General features: G+C 48.3%; 1 protein-coding gene and 1 long non-coding RNA gene across 4 annotated transcripts in view; both read right to left on the bottom strand.

The window, feature by feature from the left end:
* scfd2 (sec1 family domain containing 2) overlaps positions 1-24,271 on the bottom strand; it is a 59,335-nt gene that overhangs the window by 8,004 nt on the left and 27,060 nt on the right. For 2 of the 3 annotated variants that reach the window (XM_057038604.1, XM_057038603.1), the window contains exon 5: positions 23,015-23,309. In XM_057038604.1, the coding sequence (XP_056894584.1) occupies positions 23,015-23,309 (295 nt within the window). Of the gene's footprint in view, positions 1-19,516; positions 19,553-23,014; positions 23,310-24,271 lie in introns of all 3 variants that reach the window. The other variant, XM_057038602.1, reaches the window with a different exon arrangement.
* On the bottom strand, positions 138-1,458 carry LOC130528843 (uncharacterized). Its single transcript, XR_008951410.1, has 2 exons — positions 702-1,458; positions 138-649 (listed from the first exon to the last, which is right to left on the bottom strand). It is a non-coding gene; the product is annotated as an uncharacterized LOC130528843 (long non-coding RNA).

Consider the following 24,271-nt stretch of genomic DNA (forward strand, 5'->3'; position numbering starts at 1 on the left):
CCTCCGCTCCGTTGTGAGAACATTCCCGCTGCTGCACCACGATAAATCAATTAACGCTTTAGGGAAACCACGGCAAAAATAAAAGCACATTTATACAGGCTGGACAGGCTGTAGCGACGAAGTATCAGAATCAGAGACGTGTTTTTATCCATGTTTAATAAACACAATAAACACAGAAGGATTCAAATTAAAGTACCAATAATTTCATCATGTTCTGCAGAGGATGAAGTAGAAATTGCAGCTAGTTTTCCCAGCCGGGGGCTCACTTCATCCACTTACCCAGATAAATATAGAGGACAAAAGCTCCTTTGATCAGATCTGAACGGCTGCTGAACACAAGAAAAGCTACGAAAGAGCGTGAGTGGAAGCACAGGCCTGCTGGGACCAGAACAGAGAGGCCATGAGCAGGCGAAGGGCCGCAGACGCCGACCAAGCTGGGCCGGCTGACACCTGCACCCCCCCTCTGCTGCTCAGGAATGTTGTCAGCTGAGGTACACGGGACGGCGAACAGCCACGACCACGGTGACGAAACGAGCGGTACAAATCCATATTTTTTAGCTTATGACAGACGAGCAGTAACTGGAATTTTAAGCTCTCGCTTCCTCCCAGTCAGACGCTGTGAAATGAGTCCTGTGATCAGCAGATTAGGCTGGAGGAGCCTCGTCGGGGCTCCTGGCTGCTGACAGAGCACGGAAACCCACTTTAGAGGGACGCTAATGTGCTCCGGACGGCCGGGAGCCTCCACCTGAGCTACGTTATGGTCATTATTCATTCATCTGCTGGTTGATTTATTGATCTTGCCACAATACATAAGTACCCTACAGCAAAGTATTCTCCCTTAGGTAATACAAACAATGGATTTTAAAAGTTTAAACTCATTATTCAAAACTCAAACCTTCTGGCAATTTTGGTAAACAAAAGATTTTTAAAAACACAACACCACCCTGGTCTGACTGAAAATAAGCACAAATAGTCATAATTTTCTTGAAGATATTCTTTCAAAATTCCAGGATGACCACAAACATGCTTGTACTGCAGAACCCAGACACAGGTACACATTAGACTTCATTAGACTGGTCAGGCTCCACAGGCTGTCCCTGACCTCTGACCCCACGGGGTCACCATTCAACCCACACCTGCAATCAGAGCTCTTCTTTTCTTCGGACACTCGTGAGCTCATATGTGACGCAGCCCCGCTGAGGACATGAACTCACATGTGGGAGCAGATAAGATCCGGCCTTCCCCACGCTGATACAGTGTCTTCAGCGCAAATGGCTGCAATGAGTCTGACTGTATACAGCCTGTACGCTAGCATGCTGGACAGGTAGCATGCTGGACAGGTAGCATGCTGGACAGCTAGCATGCTGAACAGCTAGCATGCTGAACAGGTAGCATGCTGGACAGGTAACATGCGGGACAGGTAGCATGCTGGACAGCAAGCATGCTGGACAGGTAGCATGCTGGACAGGTAGCATGCGGACAGGTAGCATGCTGGACAGCAAGCATGCTGGACAGGTAGCATGCTGGACAGGTAGCATGCTGGACAGGCAGCATGCTGGACAGGTAGCATGCTGGACAGGTAGCATGCGGGACAGGTAGCATGCTGGACAGCAGCATGCTGGACAGGTAGCATGCTGGACAGGTAGCATGCTGGACAGGCAGCATGCTGGACAGGTAGCATGCTGGACAGGTAGCATGCTGGACAGGCAGCATGCTGGACAGGTAGCATGCTGGACAGGCAGCATGCTGGACAGCGAGCATGCTGGACAGCTAGCATGCTGGACAGCGAGCATGCTGGACAGGTAGCATGCTGGACAGCTAGCATGCTGGACAGGTAGCATGCTGGACAGGTAGCATGCTGGACAGCTCGATTGTTTCACGCATCATAAGTCTTTGTTACGTAGTCGGGTCTCTTTTCCCACACGCGATATTAAATTTAGCACGGTGAGTCTTTATTTTGGGTCTTGAGGAATGTAAATGTCTGGCCTGGAGTATTTCTTTTCTCCTGCCCTGTCTGTCAGGAAAGCAGTCGTGGCTCGGAGCATGAAGACTCAGTCAGATGTGGGTCTTATCTTTCCAGATGCTGCCCGATGAGGAAGGCGAAAACAAAATCCAACAGATGTGCATTCCCTTGGATACAGGACAACAGAAGAGCGAGGACTCTGCTGCTATTTTAACCAGCAGCAGTTCTCCATGCTAAGCTGCTAACGTGAAGCTGCCGTGGAAGCCTGTCGAGCTTCCGCCACGGCCCACGGTCTGAGGCGAGGCCACCCCCCTGCCCCGTGGCCACCTGGGGCTGAGATGTCAATCGCTGGGCTCACATCTGGGTCCCGCTGCAGGTCCTGGAAGGCCTTGGCTGCAAGTCCAAACACCTGCGTCTGGATTGGAGTCACGCCGCGATGCTGCGCCGCCGACCGGAACGCCGGCACACTACATTTACAGCACAAAGCAAAGTCTCTCACGCACAGGGAGCCCAGCGCGTCCAAATGAAACATCCTCTGTTTTCCTCCCCTGGTGTCATTAAGTATTTCTGAAAGGGATGGAAAACAGCGAGCAGCAACACAATAATTACAGTCCTCGGGGCGTCTGCTCCATCCAACTACTTCCTGAAGCTGTTGAAATCGACAATCAGGCCCTTTAAAGAAATTTACCGCATGGTTTCAGAGAGTGACTCAGCAGATCGCGTCAGGATCAGACAGAGAGAGCGTCGAGGAGAGAGGAGGTCCGGTCCCGATACCGAGAACTCCAGGAGGCCTGCGAGGGAACGACGGGTGACTGAGGGTTCTCCTCATTAGACCCAGCAGCGCCGGAGGTGAGGAATTCTCCAGTGAGTCGGAGCTGTGATGGTAGAACGGGGAAAAGGAGAGGAACGTGAGAAAGAAAAGGAAAGGAAAGGAAAGGAAAGGAAAGAAAAGAAAAGAAAAGAAAAGAAAAGAAAAGAAAAGAAAAGAAAAGAAAAGAAAGCATGGGCTGACAGCAGGGGACAGGGAGCAGCATCTGTACTGTCAGGATGACGTGTTCCTGCCTCGCGTCTCGCCCTATTGTGACGTTGGGATGGACACTAGAATAATGAACTGGCCTCGACACCACTGGAGGAACACTGTTAGGTGAGCACAGACGGGTTTATTCATCGGTCAAACCCACCAACAGAACGTGCCTGTGAGAACCAAAACATTTACAGAGCCAAGAGAAAGAGACACGCGCCTAGAAAAAAGAAAGCATCATGGAACCAGGACGAAAGAAGAGAGAAAACAAGGCGTGCGCAGTGCTCAGGGTTCCTCAGCAACCCTCAGAAACAGCAACAACTGGATGGCCATGTAGGCCGGGATGATCAAAGCCAGTCGCTATGCGCTATTTAGTGGAACGCCTAAAATAGCCCGGCTTATTTGGAAATCTGGGCAAAACCTCTGTTATGGTCCGGGAAAAGAATGAGCATACGTGACCGTCAGAGCTGGGGGGGTGTGTGTATCTGCCCAGCTGATCCCATGTGGAACGGGCTGTCACAGGTCGGGCGAAAGCACCGAAACCGCACTTAAAGGTATCTCACCCCCCCCCCCTCGGTCACCATGGCAGCCGCAGCATTTCTAGGTCAGGAGAAAATGATGAGACAGACAGGAACAACTACAATCAACATACCTTTGACTCAGTGGGCCAATGAGCAGCCCATAATATTATTACTGGTGCCCATTAGTATACCATAACAGTCTACACACACACACACACACAGCCTCAGGTTTTGTCAGAGAAGTGAGGACACGTGGGTCCATGCCAACATCTTCAGCCTCTGCAGGCTCCTGCGTAACCACGTGGTCGAGCCCGCCGCGAGGACGGCGGGGGTCTCCGTACCCGCCGCTCATGAAGGCGACCTTTCATGGTCAGAGCCGACCGCCGGCCGCGCCGCTGTGGTCCAACGGAGCGGTTCTGCCTGTCATCCTGCGGCCAGGTTCTGTCCTGCCTGCTAACAGGCGCGGGGCGTCCGACCGCAGGCGTGTTGGACGCCCCCGGGGGAAGGGGAACCACCAGGTCGCTGCCAGTGGGGGTGGAGGCTAATGCGTAGCAGAGAGAAGAGATCAGGACGTATGGAGAGAAAGGAGCTAATACTCCCTCTCACATCTCCACGCCATCCCACTAAATCCTCCGCCGCTTCTTCTGAATCGCGGTCAGGGTCGCCATTTGTCAGCGCTCACAATGTCCATTGTTGTGTAACGTTGCATATCTGAGCGATTACTCATCTGCTGATCCACAGCCTCAGAATTAGCTGCAGGCGGCGCAGCTCCACGCCGCCGCCGCCCGCCATCCGCCGGAGTGTCAGCCTCGCCCGGATTCACTTTGATCCCCTGTAATTGTGCTGCTATGTGTCTTCATATTCGTGTGCGTGTGAGTGGTTTGAGTGCAATAATCACAGTGTTACAGTGTTTCCATTTCCAGGGTGGGGGGGGGGTAAAACGGTGAAATCTGGGAAGGTGCCGTGAATGCCAAAGACTGCAGACAAAGGGGGAAATTACAGCGCCGCACGCGATGCAACATGAATCCACCGCCGCGTGTGCACGGACGAGTGAAGGGGACGAAGGCGGCGTGTGCACGGCCACGGCAGACGAGCTGCAGAATCCGTCTGGCCGTCTCCTAAAGATTCCCCGTGCAACCGGATCCCAGCGGTGCAGCGGGTCTACGGAGACGCCAAAACCTGCCTGTCGAAGGTGTGCGTGCGTGTGTGTGTGTGCGTGTGTGTGCATGTTTGCACTCTGGCCCCACTGGGAGTGTGTTTGTGACAGCGTCTGGGCAGAAACGTGCACAGGAGGGGCTGGAACAGGTCACCGGTCGGGCCCCTCCTGGTAGCGGTCCTGCTGCTGTCCTTCAGCCCCCAATAAGGACCCTAATAAGGAGCCTAATAAGGAGCCTAATAAGGACCGTCTCTCCTTCCCACCCGCCGTCCGTCCCATTCGCACACTCGCAGGAGAGAAAACGTCCCGATCGTCCTCCTAAAGGGACCCGCCGATATCCTGGGAGCGGGAAGTTCCGCTCTGCTGATTCTAGTTTTGGTGATTTCTTGTTTGAGCAGCGATGGAGGCGATGGACCACTGGAGTTCTACTTAGCAGCACCTTTCTGGCAGGACAGGACGAAAAAAAAAAAAAAAAAAAAAAAAAAATATATAAATATATAATATATTTGCGATATTTGTCTTTTTTGGCAAATGTAGCACAATAAAGACGATTGCTGCTCTATATTATGCACATTATTTTAGTCGGGCCTTGATTGGTGTTTTCATGGTGTAGTTCTGCTACATTTCTACGTACGGGTGTAAACACTAACAGAGGTGTGTATTGTGCATGTTTAATGTACATTTTGAAGTGGAAAAAGACATGATGATTTAAATACAGAGTATTTATAAGGTAAAATGACAACAATTCAACATCAGACACTGTCACATGCACGTTGTTGCGTATGAACCCCTGTGTGTGTGTGTGTGTGTGTGTGTGTGTGAGTCCATGTGTTAAATGTGCAGGGGGCCTCTGATCAGGCTGAAAGCTTTTACTTCAACAGGCTGTGAAGGTTTACAGCGGTTGGCATGGTAACCCAGTGTCTTCATAAAGGCTGAACTGAATAAGAACGGAAACGTTCAGGGCCTTTCCCTTTTTGTCTGTCTGTCTCTGTGCATACGTGCGCTTGTGGTACCTGTGCACGTTCATGTGCCTGTTCGACTCTGGCACTATTCGCAGTGGCGTTCAACGGTATGTGAAATACTGGAGGTTTAATTAAGGACACACACTCGGGGAGATTTGATTACTCTTCTGGAAGCCGAGGTATTTTATCGTGCAACTGGCTGGCAAAGAAAACGTTACGTAAGCTTTAAAAACCCCAGCACATTAGACAGCAGCGCTTACATAAGCATCAAAGAATGAACAGCTCCCCTCAATACGACGGCCTGCAAAAATGAGGGAATTATATCGCAAATCAAAACACCTAAAACCATCATTTATGGAAAGCCGCGTTGTCAGAGGTGAAAGCTCGTCCGGATTTAATACACTGATTACTTCACAGCGCGTTAAACAGGATAATTAGGTTTATTTATGGAAAAACACCCTGATGAGGCAAAGGCACGTCTGTCCGGTACATTAGTCCCTGAACCCAGCTGAACCAGCAGGGTGCTGCTCCCCAAACATACCTGCATGTGTGTGAAAGAATGTCATTAGTACCGCGATGACTGAGAGCCTGGATGTGCCGGGACAGACGGGCTGCTTTCATTAGAGATGTGCTCTGGTGTTGGAGGCACGCGAGTAATTAAACGGTGTGCACGCTGTAACACGAGTGTGATAGTGTGTAAGTGTGTGTGTCTCCTCACTGTACTGGTTTTCATCACTCCTCCATTCTGGGGCCCTCCTGGGGCAGCTGGCAGTGGCTGGGTGACCTGCGCCCTCTGGTGCCGACGGCTGCCTCCCGAACTATCTAAAGTTGCGTTATTCTGCCCCCTAAAGGACAATCGTGGTAGCGCAGAACCCTTCACTGAAGCAGCACCGGACCGTTTGTCATGCGGTCAAGACAGACAGACGGACAGACGAAGACAGAACCACTTTTACACAGAAATGATGGCTACGGGTCAGCGATGCTTTTTCATTGGACCTCCAGCGCAGCCGATTTTTAACCTTCAGGTTTAAAATGGTGGGAAAATATGTGTTAAAAGATGAAATCCAGTCATTTTTGATACTTATTAACTTCTCACTTTTTCTTTCAATTCTCTCTCTCTGTTCTGTGACACAAAACCCCACAACAGCCCCCCCCCCTTGTATTTCTTGTCCTCCTCTGTCCCGGCAGCATCTCCACCCCTCTCCTGTTTAACACTGGTGATGTCATAACTGGAGCTCCCGGTGAGTGAAATGACGCGGCGGTGACCAGGCTGACAACTAACGTGGCTCCAATAACAGAACCTCTGTGGCAGGTCAAAGGGCCAAAAGGGGAAAAGGGAGGGCAGGTTGAACATGAGTAAATAAGGACTTCCTCCCTGGGGCTGAAATCTGCACCTGGACTTCACATTACAGCTGCTGCGCGAGGCTGCGCAGCACCAAATAACTCAGAGGAAATAAGCTCATCACATCGCATCCAAAGCACAGATTCTGGAAAACATGCGGGCCAACAGGAATTCAATGGAGCACCTCCCTGGTTTTCATCAGTGCTGGTGGATTATTGGGAATAAACATGCTCAACTTGACCATTTTGTGCTTTTCTATCAACACTGAATGACTCATCTGTGGTTTAATGCAGCACTTAAGAAGCAATTAAAGGAAAGAGCCAATATCACGGCCTCAAACCCAGAACTTAAGCACGTATTCTCCTTCAGGCACTGACGGAGAGGGTCCCTGGTTGGGGTGCGTTTCCCTCTGAGTTCCCTGATGCTTGCACAGCTGCCACACGGTGCCGTATGAATGGTGCACTGTGGTGTCCACGCACATTTGTCGGCCTGCGGTCAGCGAGGCTTATTTACGACCCGCCGACGCTTTGATCTTCTTCAGTTTCGCGGCTCAAACTGTTTGTTTTCTTCACCTCTGCTCCCCCTCCGTCACACTCGTCCACGACTGCCGGCCTCATGGTGCCAGCGTGCACGTTCCGCTTCAGGCAACAGACTTTGGAGCGCGAGGCCAAAAGAACTGGTGTCGTCTTTATTGCGGAGCGGTACGACAAACATCTGGCACACAGTGTGCAAAAAGCAATCGCGCTGGCCGTGTTTTCATGTTTTTCCCTCCTTTCCTTCCATTCCTGCCTCCCTGAGGTCTTCACCTGGGGCCCCGCGAGGCCCCCGGGGAGCCAGGAACTCCCCTGTGAGGAGCAGGGTGTGAATCATAGGTGATGGAGGTGGAGCTGGCAGGACTGGCCTGTGCTCCCGGCAGGGTTTACTTTAGCCGTAAGCTCATCTGAGGGGGCCGAAAAGGGCCCAGCTCTTATTTTGACAGACCCTCTGCCCTGAATAAAACCGTCTCCGTGTTGTTTGTTTTCCAAGCAGAAACATCTGAACATCTGTGGTGTTCCTCTGAGCGACCGTGCTGGGCTAGAGTTACAAACGGCCACAGCGCACGGGAACACACGCGCATCCTCGGAGACGTTCAAAGGCACTAGTGTGCACCAACACGCAAACAGACGCACGTAAATAATGTCCAAGGATGCTGATGCCATGTTATCTTCTGGAATGTGCAGATATGATGACAAATGCAGATGTTTTACTATAAGATGGCGAGCAGCAAAAACAAGAAAACCTTCCACTGCAGACAGGAATGTCACCTAATGCCAGGACTGTCACTATGGCAACTACGAAAGTGTTTCGTGTTCACCATTAGCAGAGGTATTTAGTTATTTTTGGAATGAAATCAATTTTTTTTTTTTAAACAACACTAAATCAAGATCCTGTCAGATGTTTCCCTCCCGTAAACACCCAGCCTTTGTTAGAAGTGTGATTTTCTGATAAGAGTGTAAGTTCCCACCATATCTCGACGCCAGAAGTGATCAAAACAGCAACGGCTTCCATGAAGCTGGAATGTTTTTGTCTTATTTCATAGACAGAGAATTTTACTGAGAGCGCTCGCAATTCTTACAACAACCATTAGGGGGCACTGTTGCTCCATTCAGGGAGGCCTCGCAGACCCAACACACACGCACACGCACACGGGCCCAAACACACTGCTGCCACAACCAGTCTGATTTCTCTCGGTCCTGAGGGAGATCAGCTTTTTTTTTGTCCGTCTTAGATAATACAGTCAGGTTGTCTTCCAGATGTGAGGCAACAACCCTAAAACCGCTTTTAAAAAGGGGGAAGAAAGTCACTTTCACTCCACCCCTGAACCAAATGTTCTTGTTTAGGGGGTACATTTTTCACTTTACGTTATTTTATGTCTACTCGCTTTGGTGCCAGAGTACACAAACATGCACCACATTTAGAGGCACATAAAAAAGTTGCTATGTCTCTAAAAAACTAATTATTTAATTTCACTGCTTTAAATGATCATAAAAAGAATAAATAAAAAAATGGTTCCAACAACCTTGTTAACCTCTCAAATATTGTTTTTAATCATACCAGACTTGTGCATATAAAATAAATCCAAAGCACTACCCAGAGGACACTTTACACTGGGCTAATAGTTGGGTGTGACATGTCGGATTGCCCAATACCACATTCTTCTAACCACATCTGGGAGGTGCTGAAGCTCACATAAAAGCTGTGACCTGTAAACTGGCACTTGTCCTGCGTGTAATTGTAGATCACGTACTAACAGACTGTCAGAGTGCAGAGCAGGTTGCAGTTTGAGTGGCACGCCGAGGCCTCACAGCGGGACCCGGCGCTGCCAGATACACACAACGGAAAAGGACGGAGACGAGCGGGAAGGACGTCCTCCTCATGTTTCAGCCGCTCGCCGAAGAGCCGTGAATTCTGACATCTGCAGAAGCTGACAGGAAAACTGACTTCCATAAAAAAAAAACAGTCAGAATCAAACATCTCACCTGATAGAAAAAAATGACATATGATAACTTCCTTTCAATCTGTCCGAAGGCGCCGTAACTCATCTGCACGCCGTAAACTGAGTAAAATTATCGGCGGAACCTGAAAAAAAAAAAAAAGAATCTGAAAAATCAAAGTGCTGTTTTTCCACCCTGCTGATGTTGCCTGAGCAAAAGCAAAGACAGACAGGACGAGGGGTTGCCGACGGCTACCGTTGTTACCGTTGGACTGAACCAGCCTGGCTGTTTAGCTCCATTTCCTGTATTTGTGTTCCGCTAAACTAACAGCCTCCCAGCTGGAGGCTTAGATTAACGCTGAAGACTTATTTCAGGTAAGAATCCTCCCAAACTGGACGATCACCAGCTCATATTAAGCTACAACACATCCAAGAGGCTGTCTATTCCAACCGGACCTGCAGGGGCTCCTGGTGAGTGAGGGAAACCACACAGCTTTTAATAAAACATTAATTAGACACTACAGAAGAGGACAACTGCTCATTTCCTCTCTAATGTCTAGGAAATACATGCATCGTTACTAATAAAAACATTGTACTGTAGAAGGCCAGTAAAATAAAGTATAAAGATAAACTAATTGACCGATTATGGCCGACTGACGTGACATGAATTAGACCGCACCGTTACTGGGCTGTTGTACTTGGCTGTTGGGCCACATATTTTCCATTTTTATACTAAAATTTATGGTTGCGTGAAATGTGTGAACTGAGCGCTCCACCAGACGGAGCAGCATGGGGCATTTCTCCCTAAAACTGGGACCTCAGTGTGTCAGATGAGTGGACGCTCATGCTCAACCACACACACCAGGGAGCATGAGGACGTGATGGTCTGCGAGGCAGCCCCCAGTTCAGCCCAGAACAGCTCCAGACCCGCACCACCGTGCTGATGGGGGGGCTGGAGGAAAGGCTGCAAGCTAACCCTCCTTGCAAGGATGCTAGCCATAATTCATGGCGGAACATCGTTCCGCTCAGTGACACCACAACACCAGGAACGGTGTTCCGGAGCACCTCCAGTTAATCCCCACGCCAGCGCTGGGATCTGGAGATCCTGGTGATGGCTACACACTCGCCATGGAAGGCTCAAACTGTTGAAATGCTACTCCCAAATGATACATTATTCAACAAATGTGTTTTGGAAGCGCACAGCCTGAAGTGCTGCTGACGCTGTACCCAGAACGTTTAAACTCATCAAATAAAATGAATTATGATCTCACTCTATCGGGGGGAGGCTAGAAGGATGATTTAAAGTGGGGTTTTATTTGTATGTATTATAATCGAAGCATTGTTATGCGTTTGCTTCTGCACTTTTCCAGAACTCTTTGCCTCTGCACGACCGCGCCACATTGTTTTCTGTAAATGTACACCGCCCTCCTACAGTTTTGGGGCTCATGTGAGGGGGGTTCTGCTCTCAAATCAAGCTTCCCAGCTCTCTTGCAGGCTTGTAAAGGTGGAGCTGAGATCTCACATACTTATCACATGATAGAACTGCTCTGTTATGCGCTCTTTATTGGGGCGTACATCATATTTCAAACACTTGGTTTCCATTAAACTGACTAATGTAAGCAGACATTTTGGGTTTCAAAAGAGAAAAAGGAAAAATCTCCAGGAGATGAAGAGAGATAGAGGGAATCCGTGGGAGAGGAGTGTTTATTTACTGTTGAGCGCAGCGGTACGAGTCCGCCGGCGAGGTTAGGAGCGCTGCCCTCACCGCAGACGAACCTCGTCTGCTCGTGCACGCATAAACACGGGAGGATGGATGGAGGCTAGCGCAGCCGATGAAAAGACACAACTGACCTCTGATCTTTGCTGCGGGCGCACGGATGCATGCGGGCGCATCGTGGAGAGGAAGAGCGAGGGTGTGCGGGCGGAGTAGAGAGAGTGAACGGTGACCCCCGAGAGAGACGGGCCCACGCTGCTGGCCCTGGGAGGAGGGGGTCCTGCTTGAGGGTCGGGGGGGCTGCTGGGGGGGGACTGTGCAGCCTTCGACCCCTGGTGCTCCGTGGGACCTGCTGGTCTGAATTAGAGACCTGAATTTACGTTCAGGAGCTCACCTGACGTGAAGCAAAAGCAGCTTCCTGCACGTGGGAACGCAAGAAACGTGGGATGGGGGGAGGGGGGGTAATGCCCTCTGTGTGTACCAGTGAGTTGTGTTGTCGTGTGAACACGTTTTTGCATGACTGTTTGTTGTCTTTACAAAGCTAATGCTGCACGCTCCGACTGTGGGGACACACATGTTTGTGTGAGTGAGTTGCGGGTTTCATTCGATACCTGAAAGCCAAATAAACAAGGCAGGGGACGCCAGATCTGGATCCAGGGCAATAAACTAGACTGATATCTGAGACTCTGGGGGTGTTTACTGGCCCATCAGTTGACACAACAGCAGACACACGCAGAGCAACACACACTCACAGACACGTCATAACCTTGGATGCAATATTCTCTCCTTTGGTCAAAGCGTACCTCAGATGATGATTTGTTTTTGCAGGAGAGAGGACAAAGTCCAGGAAGAATCATGTTTTGACAAACCCTGAAGATGTCTGAAACAGTCAGGAGTCATTCTTGATGGTAAAGAATGAGGCAGGACCAATAGAAACACTGATTGAAGCCACATGTGAGACTGCACATCTGTCCCTTCTCTCTGCCTCTCACACACAGACAGACACACACGATGTAAATCATTTTTTATTTTCATGAGAAGATGACAAAGCCCTCCTATACTAGCAATGGAATGCACTTTCCTTTGGTCCCTTTTCCACTGCATACTTGCCTTGGTTGTAATTTCCCTAGCAAGAGGTTGAAAGTTAGCCCAGACAACATACGACACATTCTCTACCGGAACCCCCAAACAACCCTGAAAAGTTTATCTGAAATACACAAACATTCAAAACAGGCTGGAGTCAGTTAAGAAGCTGCTAAAGTTTCCCACACTCAGACTCACAAGTTTTCCTTAAATTCTAAAACAAACATGGCGTCCAGATATATGTGAATCTTGTCAGTATTACTAGACTGTGTCAGTATGTCAGAGGTGGTTCTGCGAGGGTGGTGCAGGCTGGGCGACCCCCAAGTACTGTCAAAGCTCCCTTGTGTGGTGTTAATTCTTAAAGAATCGAATCTGATCATGATGCAAATGAAATAATCTGGGATCCTGTGGTGATTTTGTGAATTACCCAATCATCCATAGCATTAGTCTCACTCTTGAACCATAAGCCAGAAACACAGTACAGTGGGACCTCTACTTACGAACGTCTCTACATGCGAAATTTTCAGGTTACGAAGCGTCTCAACGGGAAAATATTTCCTCTTGTTACGAAGGAACTTTCAGGATACGAAGGTCAAAAATACGCTACTGCTGCTACTCGCAGCTCGCGGAGTTTAGCGAACGCAATAATGCTTGTAGCTGCTCTGCCATTGGCTATCGCCTAGCATCTTCCTGTCATCCCATTGGCTAGGAGGGACGTCAGTATGTACAAGTTTGTGTGTATCCCAGCGTCGCCTTCATTTAACTTTTATTTATTGTGGGTGTTCGTATGTTTGTCCATTAGATGGCGGTGTTACCACAAGTGGTAACGTTCGTTGCTAGTAATGACGGCTAATGTAAGATTAGCCTGTAATAAAGTTCATTTTGTTCCTGGAGAAGCCTTGCACTTCCTACATTTATTGTGCGGTAATCTAATTGTAACATGTATTTGTTACATGTTTTAATGCATTTTTATGATTTATAAAAAAAATTATGTCCGAATTTTTGGGGGCTTGGAATGGATTAGGGCATTTACATGGAAAACGCATCTCTACTTACGTAATTTTCAGGTTACGAAACAACTTCTGGAACGAATTAAATTCGTAAGTAGAGGTCCCACTGTATAGCCTTTAACAGTGACTGTGGGAGGAGTTGTTTGTAGATGAGGAGATGGTGGGGGTGGAGGGCTGAAGATAAGATGCTACGTCCCACAGACACAGAGGAAGCCTCCTGTCACAGGAAGGCTCTCTTCCACATGTCAGATCCTGTTAATCGGGATGCTTCTTCCTGCTTCTGTCTCCCATTCTCGGACTGCATTGTGGCCACTGTCCCAATAATACCCAAAACTGAAATGATCATACATATATTTACCCATCCAGGCAGGCGTCCTACACAAACATCACATCCTGGTGGGCTCGAGGTCCACATCAAAGCGGATTACAGGGTGGATGAAGCCAGTGCTAAACTGAGCGCATTACACACTGCTCATTATTTCTGACCTCGACGCGTTGACACCACCCATGGGCAAAGCAAAGTCTCTGAAACGCCTCTTTTACACAAAAACAGCAGTACGTCACAACCTGCTGTTGTTACTGTGATGCTAACACGAGCGTTAGCAGAGGAACACAACACACGCTCCCCCCATTACCACAACAAACTCTGCAGGCGCTGCTTACAAAGCTGAGTTTGTGTAACACGAGGCACTCCTAATAACACACTCTTCCTATTCTACTACTAGCCTTTTAGAGACACACACTCCTAAATACACCACGGGCTAATCCGCTCCCACACAGGGCAATAGAGGCCTGTCACGGATGGGTCGGGAACTGCCCGACTGAAAACATTGACAGTACAAAGTTTGCTGGTTTTAGATTTATTCTGAATGAAAGTGTGAGACAGCTGTAAATGTGTGTGTGTGTGTGTGTGGTGTGTGTGTGTGTGTGGTGCAAGAAGGTCAATCAGAGGGAGCCATCAAATAGACACGTGACAGTGATGTGTGTTAGTTTGATGTTTTCATTCTGGACCAGATTTCAAAGGTGCCAGATTAGCTCAAAGCTTAAAAGTATAAATTAAATTTGTTAAATAGGCCCAAGTGGTTGAAAGTAAAGAAAAACTATATATCCCATCATGGAAATAATAGAAGAATTTCATGGGATGGTGACTTTGGATGCTCTGGGTCAGCACTAAAAGAACTGGTATAGTGGGAGAGCATCTAATGGGGGGGGGGGGGGGGGTGCTCTGGCCTTGGGGCAAGAGTTATAAGGGAAGAGGTGTGCATGTGTGTATATGTGTACTAATGTGTTTATTTTCTGGGGAGGCAGAGTTTCCACTGGCCTCAGAGCAGCACACACTTATCAGCGGTGAGGAAGATAACAGAGGTCGGTGGCAAAACGCTTCTCACCCCCGGCGGGACGGCAACAAGCGGCTCATTCATTCATCAAAACTCTGCCCATCAGAGGGAGACGGGAGGGCTGGGATTGTTGAGCTGGCACACACCATGCAGACAGCAGGCGGCGGCCGGCATCAAAGGCCTGAGTGTGTGTGTGTGTGTGAGAGAGAGAGAGACAGGTGTACTGGGAACAGTGGAAATGTTGTGTAAATGATGGCAGTTGAATGATAGTGACCATCTCTTGCATGTTCATGAGTCAGCTCAGCTCAGAATCTAATCTGGAGAGTTGATCTAGAAGGTTTTTGTAATCTGAGGGATTGCCAGCATCTCCAGATCTACCAAGCTGCTGCCTTGCTGGCAGGGTCAACCATGGAGCTATTACACCATGTAGCTGGTGGTACCGCAGGTTATATGCCTCTGCCACTATGGACAACATATACTATAGTAGCGCGGCACGTCATTCACTAAAGGACAAGAACTGGATGGACTCATGGTTCTCATTCTGACACAGGTTTTGACATTTGGTATCATTTAAAGTCAATAAAGGTAAGCAGAGAGAGGTTGCTGGTGGTAAACATGTCACTCTCTGAGCTACAGAGTTCCCAAAGTGAACTGCGTGACCCTTTACAGACCCCAGAAATGTTTCTGTGTTTTATAAAGTCTGCGTATCAGCATGTCTGCATCTGTCCAGAGGTCAACTTTAGCAATAGCATTAAAAAAAAATCAAGGTATGTCAGATTAAATTCAATATTAGTCACGGAAGATCGTTGTGTGCAGTTTAGACCAGATCAGGAGGGAAAGTTTGAACATTTGGAAATCATTTGATTGCACTAATGTTGTGTGGAGCCAACAGGAAATCAGAGTCTTCACCAGGGAAAGTTCTGGACGTGCACGCTCTCGAGAGCCTCGGCTACAGGAGGACTCGAGCGGTTCTACTTTATGGAGCCAAAGAACACAGAGACCTTCGCTGCGTACGTGTCCAGAGACCAAAGCACATGTGCCATCGCTGGGACTTGCAAAACTAGCTATAAATGAGTCTTAAACACTCACCAATCTGGGTCTACAGGCAGATAATGAGAGCAAAGATGTTGCATTGGTGCAGAAACTAAAGTAGTATCTGCTCACAGTCCCATTAAGAGCCAGGTGTGTCTCCTCAGGGTGCACTGTTAGCTAAACAACCAGCTGTGTAGTCTTGACCTGGTGAGCCCTCTAATTCAGCTGTTTCCAACCCTTCTGTCCCGTCAAGAACTCAATTTAACCCATTTGGTCATAAAAACGGTTGATCCCTCACAGCTCCGCAGATGGGACGCAGGTGAGTGAGACATCATTAATAAATCACGCTAGGTTTTATTGTCCAACACTAACAGAAGAAAACAATCCCCACTCACTCTCCCCATCTGACTGGAGCTACGTGCAGGACTACATATCACTGAGAAACGGTGACACATCTGAGTGACACAAGGGCAGTTGTGACAGTAAACTCTGTCCCACTCTGCGCCGAGCCATATACTACTACTAATATACTACTACTAATATACTACTACTAATATACTACTACTAATTCGACTGCACCAGCTAATCAATATCAAAACATTATTGTTTAACATCCAATTCTGGTACTGAACACAGAGAGAAGCGGTGCTTTCTGCTTTGTTTATGCTGTCATTACACATTTCTGCCACAGCTCTTGGGGCCATCCCGTGTCCTGTGTGCTTGTTGAGTATTCTGCCTGCTGGACATTTAAGCAAGGGTGGCGGCGTGTTGGAACAGCCGAGCTGCATCTACGAGAACGTCGTTCAGGGATCAGCGGCTGCTGGATAAATGCTAACCTGGCACAAAGGGTCCCGGTTCGCTAGTTTGCGCATGAGTGGAAGGTCCAGACAACATCGGCGCTATGTGAAATAGACTATAGCCGCATGAGCGTGCTCTTTAGCGCCGCCCTAGTGGCTCCCTGGAGCTTTTTCAAAAATATGGAAATGGAAAAAGATGGTGTGAATATATGTTTTGTTTTAAAATAATTTCTGTAGGAGGAAAAAACATGACAAACATTCTTAAAGTTTTCCAATGTTGAAAAAATGTGTATAATAAATATTTAATTTCAACATCACATTATAATGGTTAAAGTTAAACTTAAAGAGTGGCCACGTGGTGTGTCATTCTCTCCAGGATGATGCAGGGAAAATAAACATTTAATCATGAATGCTCATTATGTATTTGTAGCCTACTGATCATTTTAATAGTAGGCTAATATAGCTAATATAGACACTTACAGCATGCGCTGCCTTCATAATAAGGCTTATATAAGGCTTTTAATTTTTTGCGGCTCCAGACAGATTATGGCTCTTTCACCATTTTGGGTTGCCGACCCCTGATCTAATGGAATTATAGTGAATCAGCCCTGTTTAGGCCTGCAGTCTCTGAGTATGTATATGTCTCCGCAGAGAGCAGAGCTGAGGATATGTTTCAGCTCTAATCGCTGCACATGTGGCACGTAGACCTCTGAGTGATTAAGAAAGACATAGCGGGAGACCTCAGTCCAAACATTCCCTCTGACTGCACCCCCAAGCTTGGAGGCCTGCGTCTGGTCAGTGAGGAGGGCAGCTGAGCGGGAGGAGTGAGGAGATAAGCCTATCTCCCACTGTGTCCATCACACTACAGGAGACACAACAGAAAGTGACCAGACATCAGGCGGCCAGTAAAGAAAGACCCCTTTTTCTTCATTTCCCACTATCTCCTTCTATCTATTGGCCCAGTTCACCAGTCCTCTATAGGGACACTGTGATAAGCTCCTGATTTATGGCCACCTATAGACACCGCTACGTATAAACAACGACTATGGTGCAGGGGACAAAGGAAAAAAACTGGGGAAATGGGGAGGAGAGAAAAATATGTATTTCTTAGATTTTCTGCTAGTTGGGGGGGGGGGGTGCCAAAGGAGAGGGGGGGGCTATAAAAAAACAGAGGGAGGAGGAGGTAGGCGAGTAGAGGGGCGTCGCCATTGGCTCAGGCCTTGATTAACACCAGGCCTCCTGACAGGAAATGACCCGGCCAGCTCGTAGCGCCAGGAGAGCTTCCATCTGGTGTTGAGACCATGGAGGAATTCTCCACCCAGGAGAACGAAGCAGAGGCACATTTCATTTCCAGGAGTCCTACATTGGTCCCGCAGTCTCTGCAGAACGATATACAGAACACACCGGCCCCTTCTTGTTGTTTGACAGTGGAGTAAAAGCCCCGCTGAGCTATGCCGCGTTACTCAAGCTATCAGGGCTACTTTATTGACGCTCTGTATTGCCAAACATTCCCAGCTGGATGTCAATCGAAGAGTGTGATGTGGGAATGGGAATTTCAAAAGCTGGACAAAGTTGCATTGGGCGTTACAGTCAATAAAGTGGGAGGGGGGAGAAGAGAGAGAGAGAGAGACCTGGAGAGAGAGAGAGAGGGAGGGTGAGGGGACAGTTTTGGGGAGGAAAGTGGTTAAATTAGGACTGGTCATCTTTCACTGCTGACTGGATTCCCAAACGTAAACAAGTCCTTCCGCGGCAGATAAAGCACAGATAGACAGTACAAGTAAGTCTCAGACGTGCACACGGTCCAGCAAAACTGAAAGCCCAGACTGCTGTCTGAGCTACAATACGTGGTTCCAGGCCCAGACACTATAGGGAAAAAAAAAAAGGGGCGTAAAACAGAAAGAGCATCAAATTAGTCATCTCTCAGTCACAGGGCTGCACAGACGTTGAGCAGAAAGGCATGTAGGCTGATCAAAGGAGAGCGTCCCTGCAGACAGGCCAAGAGAGAAAGTGGGAGTGTGCGATGGCTAGACTGCTATCCCGCTTCTTCGTCAAAGGGTCAAAGGCTGACCTCTAGCTGCACTGGCGCGTGCGTGGGGGCCAGGGGCCGCTCTCTTGGTTCGAGTCCCTCCGGAGCCTCTGTGTGTGTGCCTTCGCTTTCAGTACACAAGTGTGTTTATGTCTTTGCAAGTCGGTGCGTCGTTTTCCATCCTGCAAGCCCATTCCCAGCGGAGATATAAGTGCTTACGAGACTTTTATGATGTGCATTTCCTGTCATAAATAAAAGCAAGGGAATTCTCCGCTGAGCGCTAACATAGCCCATAAAACAAACAGAGGTGGAAACGCACAGTGTGGGCCAGGTTTGAGAAACCTACCTGCCACGCTGCAACTGCTACATTAAAGCTGATAGGCGTGCTCGTGGAGTCATAATACTTCCAAGTGTCACTTTTTATTACCGTGTATGCTTCAAACTGTACGGGCGGAGCGTTCTTAGGCCAACCTGTTCCACATGACTGTTAGATATAGACGTGGTTGGTTTGTTTTTGGTTTTATAGCAGTAAATACTTCACCTTAAAGCATTTTTGGTCGTAAGACTATGAAACGACGACGAAACGAGGATCCTGGCTGACTCCCGTAACGGCAGTCACCGTATCAAACACAGCATTAATTAAAGGTTCTGGGCCCATTTTGCCCCCTCTTTCTCACTTTTACTTGCTACCAAACCCTCTCCCCCTGAGGAAACTCCGTGGGTTGTGAGTCGGGGGGGTTTGGTGGTGACTCCCTGTGTGGCCCTGCCTGTTAACCACGCCTGTCTGGCCCAACAGTGAGGAGCTGATGAGCCTGTGTTAATTAAGGCCTGAGCTGCGTGTCATCAGCTTATCTGATGAAATGAAGGAATGAGAGAACGCCACCAGCTTGGTTCACTCTGGCCTCTGCGGTTCAAACTCAAATATGTGCATTTGTGCGTGTGTGTTTGTGTAACAGAGGAGGAAGTTAGAAAAAAAGGCTGCCAATTAAAAATAATTGGGAATAATTTGATTAACGCAGTGTCGCAGGGGGAATATTATTCAATCAGGCGAAATCATTAACTCATGCTCCGCTTCCTACCATGGCTGGCCCGCTGCTTCAGGGATGAAGGGGAGGCTGCAGGGTTTAGAGTGGAGATAAAGAAAATTTGAATATTAAAATAAAAACAAAGAGAAGAAAAGTTCGATGTAGGGAAATGGAGAGTTGGTGGCCGGCTCCCTTTCCCGTCCCTCCACATTCTGCTGTGCCAACCCAAACAGCAGCCCTGGGGAGGTCTGACGCTCCCACTGCTCCCTCCTCCTTCGCCCCACGCGCACCCCACTGACAGGATGAACAACAAACCCACTATCTGGCTCGGGCACAGCCACAAAACACCCAAACTTCTCTCATGTTGCATTCCTGCAGAGTTAGCGGGTGACCCTCGTCCCGTCTCCTCTGGGTAAATCACCACCATCTTCATCGCCGTCAGGGGAATTTACAGTCTCACGATGTCGGCTGTGACACCGACACGCCGGCAGGGGTGCAGGCAATTACGCTCCATCAGTAGCGTGAAGAAATGGAACATTTAGATTTGAGAAGGGAAAAAGAAGGGACCCACATCCATGAAGACAGACAGGAAATCAAAAACAAAAGCTCGTTACTCTGACCGGCATCATTGCCGTTTTTGCCACAACTGACAAAGGGATTAAGAGTAACCGCTCGGAGCTATTTACAACCTGCACACATCACACACACCGCATGCCTGCTTGGCAGCCAGCGATCATACTTCAGGTTTTACATGAGCGGTGGCTTTCTTATCCACTTACACTGTTTGTTCTGCATCCGTCGCTTTACCCGTGACCAATAAGAGTCTTTCCACATGCGGTGCTGGCTGTGGAGACTTGGGTTTAAGAGCTCGTTCCCCAGGCTGCAGTAAATGGGAGCATTTTCTCTGATTAACGATGTCCAAGGCCTTTTGATCAAAGCCCAAACCCAAAAACAAAAGTACAGACACTGAGACTTTGTAGAGTTCCGTCATGTCCGTTTCACACGGTGATGGAGTTGCTCTGTTTATTGCAAAAGCTTCTTAAATATGCACAGATATTCAAGAGTCTGCTGAGCTGGCTTTCCTCTGATGTGAAGTGACAGAATGAAACACAGCGCAGAGCTCGCGTGAAGCCTTTTGAGGTAGAAATACTCATGGAAGCAGTTTAGTAGCGATCACAGAAGCCCAGGAAATGACAGTAAGTATTAGTATCAGTCAGTAAGAAGCTAACAAATGAAACACTGTCACTTTTTGATTGACAAGCTGTCTTAGACCAGGTTGATAATGGCCATATAAGGACTGTTATGAAGTAATAAAAAGTTGCCATTAAAGTTCAACATCCAGGTGGTTAGAATCACAGATCCCGCAGGCAGTTTGTGAACGCACCGTCCTGTCTCTGCAAATGTAGCATTAATTACCGTGAAACTCAAACTGTCACGGACCAGCAGATGAAGCAGCCTTCATAAATACTGCAGGTAAATTAACGTTGCTCGAAGCACTTTAATAAAGAAAATAATGCTTTTTTAAAAAAAAGTTCCCTCCATGGTGCCAGGTTTCTTGTGTGACTAATCACTATAATAAATGAAAATGTGTTTGGACAATTAAATATAGCTTCAAAAGAAAAACACCAAATACTTGCTTCCAACCTTGAATAATTATTGATTTTCAGGTTTTTGCATGGGTAGAATAAAAATCTCTCAGCTGAAGGTTGCAATAGTTTTAGTACTTGAACTTAAAGGGAGCTGTTCGGCGGTGGCGAGGTCATCGGGGTTCACAGGAAACGTGGAGCGACAACACATCTATGAGCAGCACCATTTCCTGAAGATGTTCTTTAATTAAGTTCCCAGAAGGAGACACTTGGCAGGGCCAGGGGCTGTTGCGTAACTGTGTCTGCCCTAAACTTTCTTATCCTAATTTCTTGCGGGCCGGTTCGCTTCCCTATGTCTGTTGTCCTTCGGCGTTTGTGCACTTTGTTTTTACGTGCACTGTAGCCAAGAAACAAAATGGAAGGATTTGTAAAAACACAGTTCTCATGGAGACCGCTTTTCATTCAACGTCTGGTTTCCATTTGAATCCTTTAATTGGGGAGAATGTCACAATCAGTGTTTTGCTCTGGAAGCCCCGGAGAGAGAGAGAGAGAGAGGAGCTCCTGCCTCATATTTCCCCGGCCAAGCGCTTTATCTACCACCATAAAGCCCAAACGCAGACTCTCGCGCGTGCACGAGATCGAGTGCGCGTGCAATGCCAGCGCCTTTCAATGGGCAGCGGCACGCACACACACCCCCACACACACTCCTCTCTGTCTGAGACACACCTGGCACACCATGACAGGGTAATTTCCAATGAAGTGTTTACAACAGAGTCGGGTTTTCAACATGAGCCACATCGCTCAGCCCGCGCCTGCCAAGAGGCCCCTCAACTGCGAGCTGCACTTAGCCAAGTGGAGCAGGAAAAGAGTGAGACGGAATGAAAAAGAGCAAGAATGATCAACGGCCCTTATTAGCGCCAGGCATACGGCGGGCTGCACCGAGGCCGTTTAGAATGCACCATCCCGTGTGCGATTTGAGCCGAGCAGCCGGGTATTATTTTAGGGTGTGTGCTAAGGTATGGAGTCACCCAAAACTAAAAGTAGCTCTAATTATGAACTTTGTGGCAGGGGAGGAGGCCGTGCGTGCACAGGCTCAAGGTTAAAGATGCTATTACTTTGGGAGGTTCCGCTGGCTGTGGCGGTGGACGGATCGCACATTCATATGAAGGGCTGTTTTCTGCCGTCGCAAATAATGGTGTTTTCAATGGCGGCGACTTAGCGTTTGCTACAAAAAGCGCTGCTAGTTTACTCTAATAACACTGTACACACACATTTAACAAAAGGCTCTACATTAAATGAGGCCTTGAACTGAGTTTTCCTGTTGGACAGGAAATGAAATGTCTATTTAGGGAAAAAACTATTATAATTAGGAGTCGCATGCGCTGTGCTACACAATATCTTCCAGCTACACATTATGTATGTGATATCATTCAAAGAGGAATGTGCCAGTCCAGTAAACAGCAGTGTCACTGCTCTTGACGCTCATTTCAACTTAAATGCATCAAACATGTGCACACATGCACAGATGTTGGACCAGACACAAACTGGTATAAGAATTCTGGTATAAGACGAAAAAAAACTGTTTAGAAATTGTACTAATGCCCAAGGTCCCACCTTCAAACACAAGCTCATTGGTTGTATCTTTGACTCGTGGAAGGTTCAGAAAAACACACTTTTACGAGCACAGATTTTCCCAAACTCCTTTGTTTGTGCAGCTCCTAGCCAAGCTTAACCAGAATGTGTGAGTGTTTATCTGTGGAGCCGTGTGAGCAAGAACAGAGGGACAGCAGGAGAGTGATGAGGTGTGAGGACTTTGATAAAGATGCTCCCATTAACGGTGCTCCAGGCAGACAGAGGAAATTAACAATCGGCTTTAACCGCTCTTCTGTTCCATTTCCCCCCACCCAGCAAACTCAGCGAACTCCTGGAAGTAATTAGGAATCTGCTGTTGTCTTGACTCTCTCACCTGTGAGTTTCTGAAGTAAAGGGCTGAGGTGCTGCTCTTGGGTGATGACCAGTGTGAGCTGGCCGATCAGCTCCCTCTCCAGCTTCTCCAGCTCCTCCTCCTCTGCGTCCTGGTCTGAGGGCTGTGCCTCATCGGCCAGGGAGTACAGGTAAACCAGCAGGAGGATCAGCTCGTCGGGCCCGCACTCCTCCTCCCTGGACCTCGACCCCGAGGCTGTGTCGTCCTCGCCTCTGCGGGGTTTCATCAAGGGCAGCAGCTGCCTGAGCACAGCAGTGAAGTCAGAGTCTCCGAGAGCCTGCAACACCCACACAGACACAGTCGATGTAAGATAGTTCTTAGTGACCAGAGTGACTGCTCCACTCCAAAATAAGGGTTGAATATAGTCATTAAAACTGAGCAGAGAATACATTCTGCAGGTTCTGGAGAGCTGAAAACCCCCAGGTGTCTTGATCGTCCCCCAATCTGAACCCTGAGTATCTACATCATGTCCAATCATTGGTTTATTATTATTTTTACATCGTTGAGCCTGTTGTAATAACACCTTAGGTGTGGGCAAACTGGGTTAACGTTCATGTGGCAACTGCTGGTTAGGTCAGTAAGTCTGAGCTGCTGTGTAGAGTCACGTCCAACCTGCTGTAGATCAGCGGCCGTTTACAGAACTTTGGCCGCTCTCACAGCCAGGCTGAGCTCACACAGCCATAAAACAGGGGTGTGGCGCTAAACTCCAATGTGAAAAACATGGAAATTAAATGAAAATGAGGACAGAGAAGGGGATAAAAAAACACAAAGAATGTCAGTGGAGTTGGGTTTTAGACGATAATATATAGGAAGAGACTGTTGATGGAGGACAGAGGGTTTGTCAGAACTACAAATGAACCAGCGGATATATTTCATTTTAATGAGGGATTCCTCAGAAGGACCTTGTGTTCCTCTCACCAAGACCAACAAGCACCAAGAGCAAGAGGGGGGGCGATTTAACCCCCGTGGAAGGCCCAGTGGGGGGATCTGGTATCTGACCCAGAAGAACTCCTCATGCAGCCAAAGGAATAACACCAGCAGCCGGAGCAAAGGGACGGACTGTGACTCACGGTGTCATGGTGGAGGTGAAGGTCGGCTCCTATTGTTGGCAGAAAAAGGCTGCAAGACTCCGTTCACGTCAGTAGTTGGAGGAACTTTCCAGTTCTTGCTGAATGAACACCCTCTGCATCGGTGGACCCCTCCCCTGTCAGACCCTGGCTAATATTCAGACCTAATATG

The sequence above is a fragment of the Takifugu flavidus genome, chromosome 7, assembly GCF_003711565.1.
Source record: "Takifugu flavidus isolate HTHZ2018 chromosome 7, ASM371156v2, whole genome shotgun sequence".
NCBI lineage: Eukaryota > Metazoa > Chordata > Actinopteri > Tetraodontiformes > Tetraodontidae > Takifugu > Takifugu flavidus.